This window comes from Cyprinodon variegatus, unplaced genomic scaffold, assembly GCF_000732505.1.
Source record: "Cyprinodon variegatus isolate N-32 unplaced genomic scaffold, C_variegatus-1.0 Scaffold490, whole genome shotgun sequence".
Classification (NCBI taxonomy): Eukaryota; Metazoa; Chordata; class Actinopteri; order Cyprinodontiformes; family Cyprinodontidae; genus Cyprinodon; species Cyprinodon variegatus.
Window position 1 is genome coordinate 163304 of NW_015150943.1, and position 1848 is coordinate 165151.

Genomic DNA, 1848 nt, shown 5'->3' on the forward strand with positions numbered 1-1848 from the left:
TGATGGGAGCAAGCCCTTTTCAAGTTTGGGCAGAAGGCAAGGTGGTTTGTAGAGGCCAAAAACTTGACAGGCATTAATAAGCTTTCAGAGGAGTGATCATAGCGCTCTGTACCATCAGCGATGTGTCTTTCTCCCTTCCAGCTCCCAGAAGTTCAATTTTTCCATCTCGAGCAGCAGCGCGTTTGCTGCGCGTCAGATGCTCAAACGCTCCCGACACGCTGCTTCAGCTGCTCAAAACGCGCTGCGGGACATTTTGCAGCGCCTTGACGCGTGTCAACCATTGACTTTGCATGTAAACTCCCTGCTCCTGCTACGTTCGGTGTGTTACACTTGCAGAGACACATATTTTTCTCTTTGCCCCATATAACACAAAATCTAGTTCTGAAAAGAGCATGAATTCCATACTTATCATCTTTGATGTTAGTATATAGATGTGCATAAATAACCACAAAAAATAAAATATTTAGAATATTCCACTTGAGAGTATTACTGTTGCCACCATCTTTATTAGAGGGGGGATGGTAGATTGGCTAAGGGTGGCCATGGCCCCCGATCTAGCTCCGTCCCTGCCTCTAACAGGTGAAAACCAGCTTTTATCCAGTGAGGGCGGAGATCCTTTGGATGCTGTAGGTGAAAAAGGCTGCAGGATGGATGGATGTGTGTGACAACAGGTGCAACTCCAGAGAACAGCTGATGTCCAGTTAGATTGAAAGAAAACAGGAGCTGTTTTTACTCACTCAGCGTAGCCGGTGGCCCACGGTAATCTCCTGGTTTCCTTCAGGATCAGGATGGGCCGCGCTACGTGGTCCGCAGAGCACTCGATCTCATCCGCGGACAGTCCCAGGAACTCCGGTCTCATATATGGGAACTTCAGCGGCAATTCCGAAGACGGATTCCCGCCCCCACCGGAGCTTCCCCCGGTCACGATCCCACCCATGAACCCGGCAACGGCCGACTTTACCCGGGTGATCATGTTGTTGTTGCCGCCGCGGCGCGCCGGTGCGTCCGTCGGCCGATGCGCGGCACCGCGGCTCCCTTTCCCCGGATTCCCCCCCAGCTCGACGACAGGACTGGAAAGGAAGCGTCGGAGGATGCGGAGGGGATGGAGGTTAAGGTCTCATTGATTCAGAGGAGAAGACAGGGATATAATAACACCACCGATGATGCTGGAGCGCCTCCATAAACAGTCATTGATTGCAGCGTGAACGCGGAAATACAGTGCAGATTAGAGGGTCACGTGACGCACAATAGAAACCACTGCAAAAAAGAAAAAGTCTGCTCTATGCAGAAACTGCATGCAAAAACACACACTGCATTTTACATCAAATATTAATAGCTCCACAATATTTAGATTATTATTAATAATAAAATACAATCTATATTGTACCTATAAGCAGTGGGATTTAAAAGGACTTTGAATCCTCCATGGGGTTAGGCCTAATGGTTATTTTTTGCAGTGCAGTGAGCGGCTTAAGATCTTCACTGCAGGTTAAAGGTAAATCTGTCCCTCACAGCCTATGATATGGAGGTCCAATCCTGCCTTAATTAAGAAATAAATACAAAAATAAATAAATGCTACAAAATAAATAAGCATACAATTAATTGCCCCCTCAAAATACAGTAAACAAATGATACAATGAGATATATATATTAGCTTCTTTGTTTGTTTGTTCAACTTTATTTATTACCTATTTAAGTATTCATGTGCATGTTATATTTTTTTCTGGTTTATTCTTTGTATTTTTTTTTATTTTGTATTTTTTTCTGCCTGTCGATTTTACGTTTCTGTATGCACTTCTGCCTCATTATGCAAAGGAGGAAGGGTCGTTTCTTAAGGGCTCAACTTCT

The 1848-nt window shown here is 45.2% G+C and overlaps 1 protein-coding gene across 1 annotated transcript in view; it reads right to left on the reverse strand.

Annotated features, from left to right (window-relative positions):
- The window catches only part of LOC107094557 (protein phosphatase 1H-like), a 26316-nt gene extending 24940 nt beyond the window's left edge, over window positions 1–1376 (reverse strand). Inside the window, exon 1 of the mRNA XM_015390246.1 lies at window positions 738–1376. Coding sequence (XP_015245732.1) covers window positions 738–973 — 236 coding nt within the window. The 5' untranslated portion in view covers window positions 974–1376. The remainder of the gene's footprint in view (window positions 1–737) is intronic.
- Window positions 1377–1848: the final 472 nt, after the last annotated feature.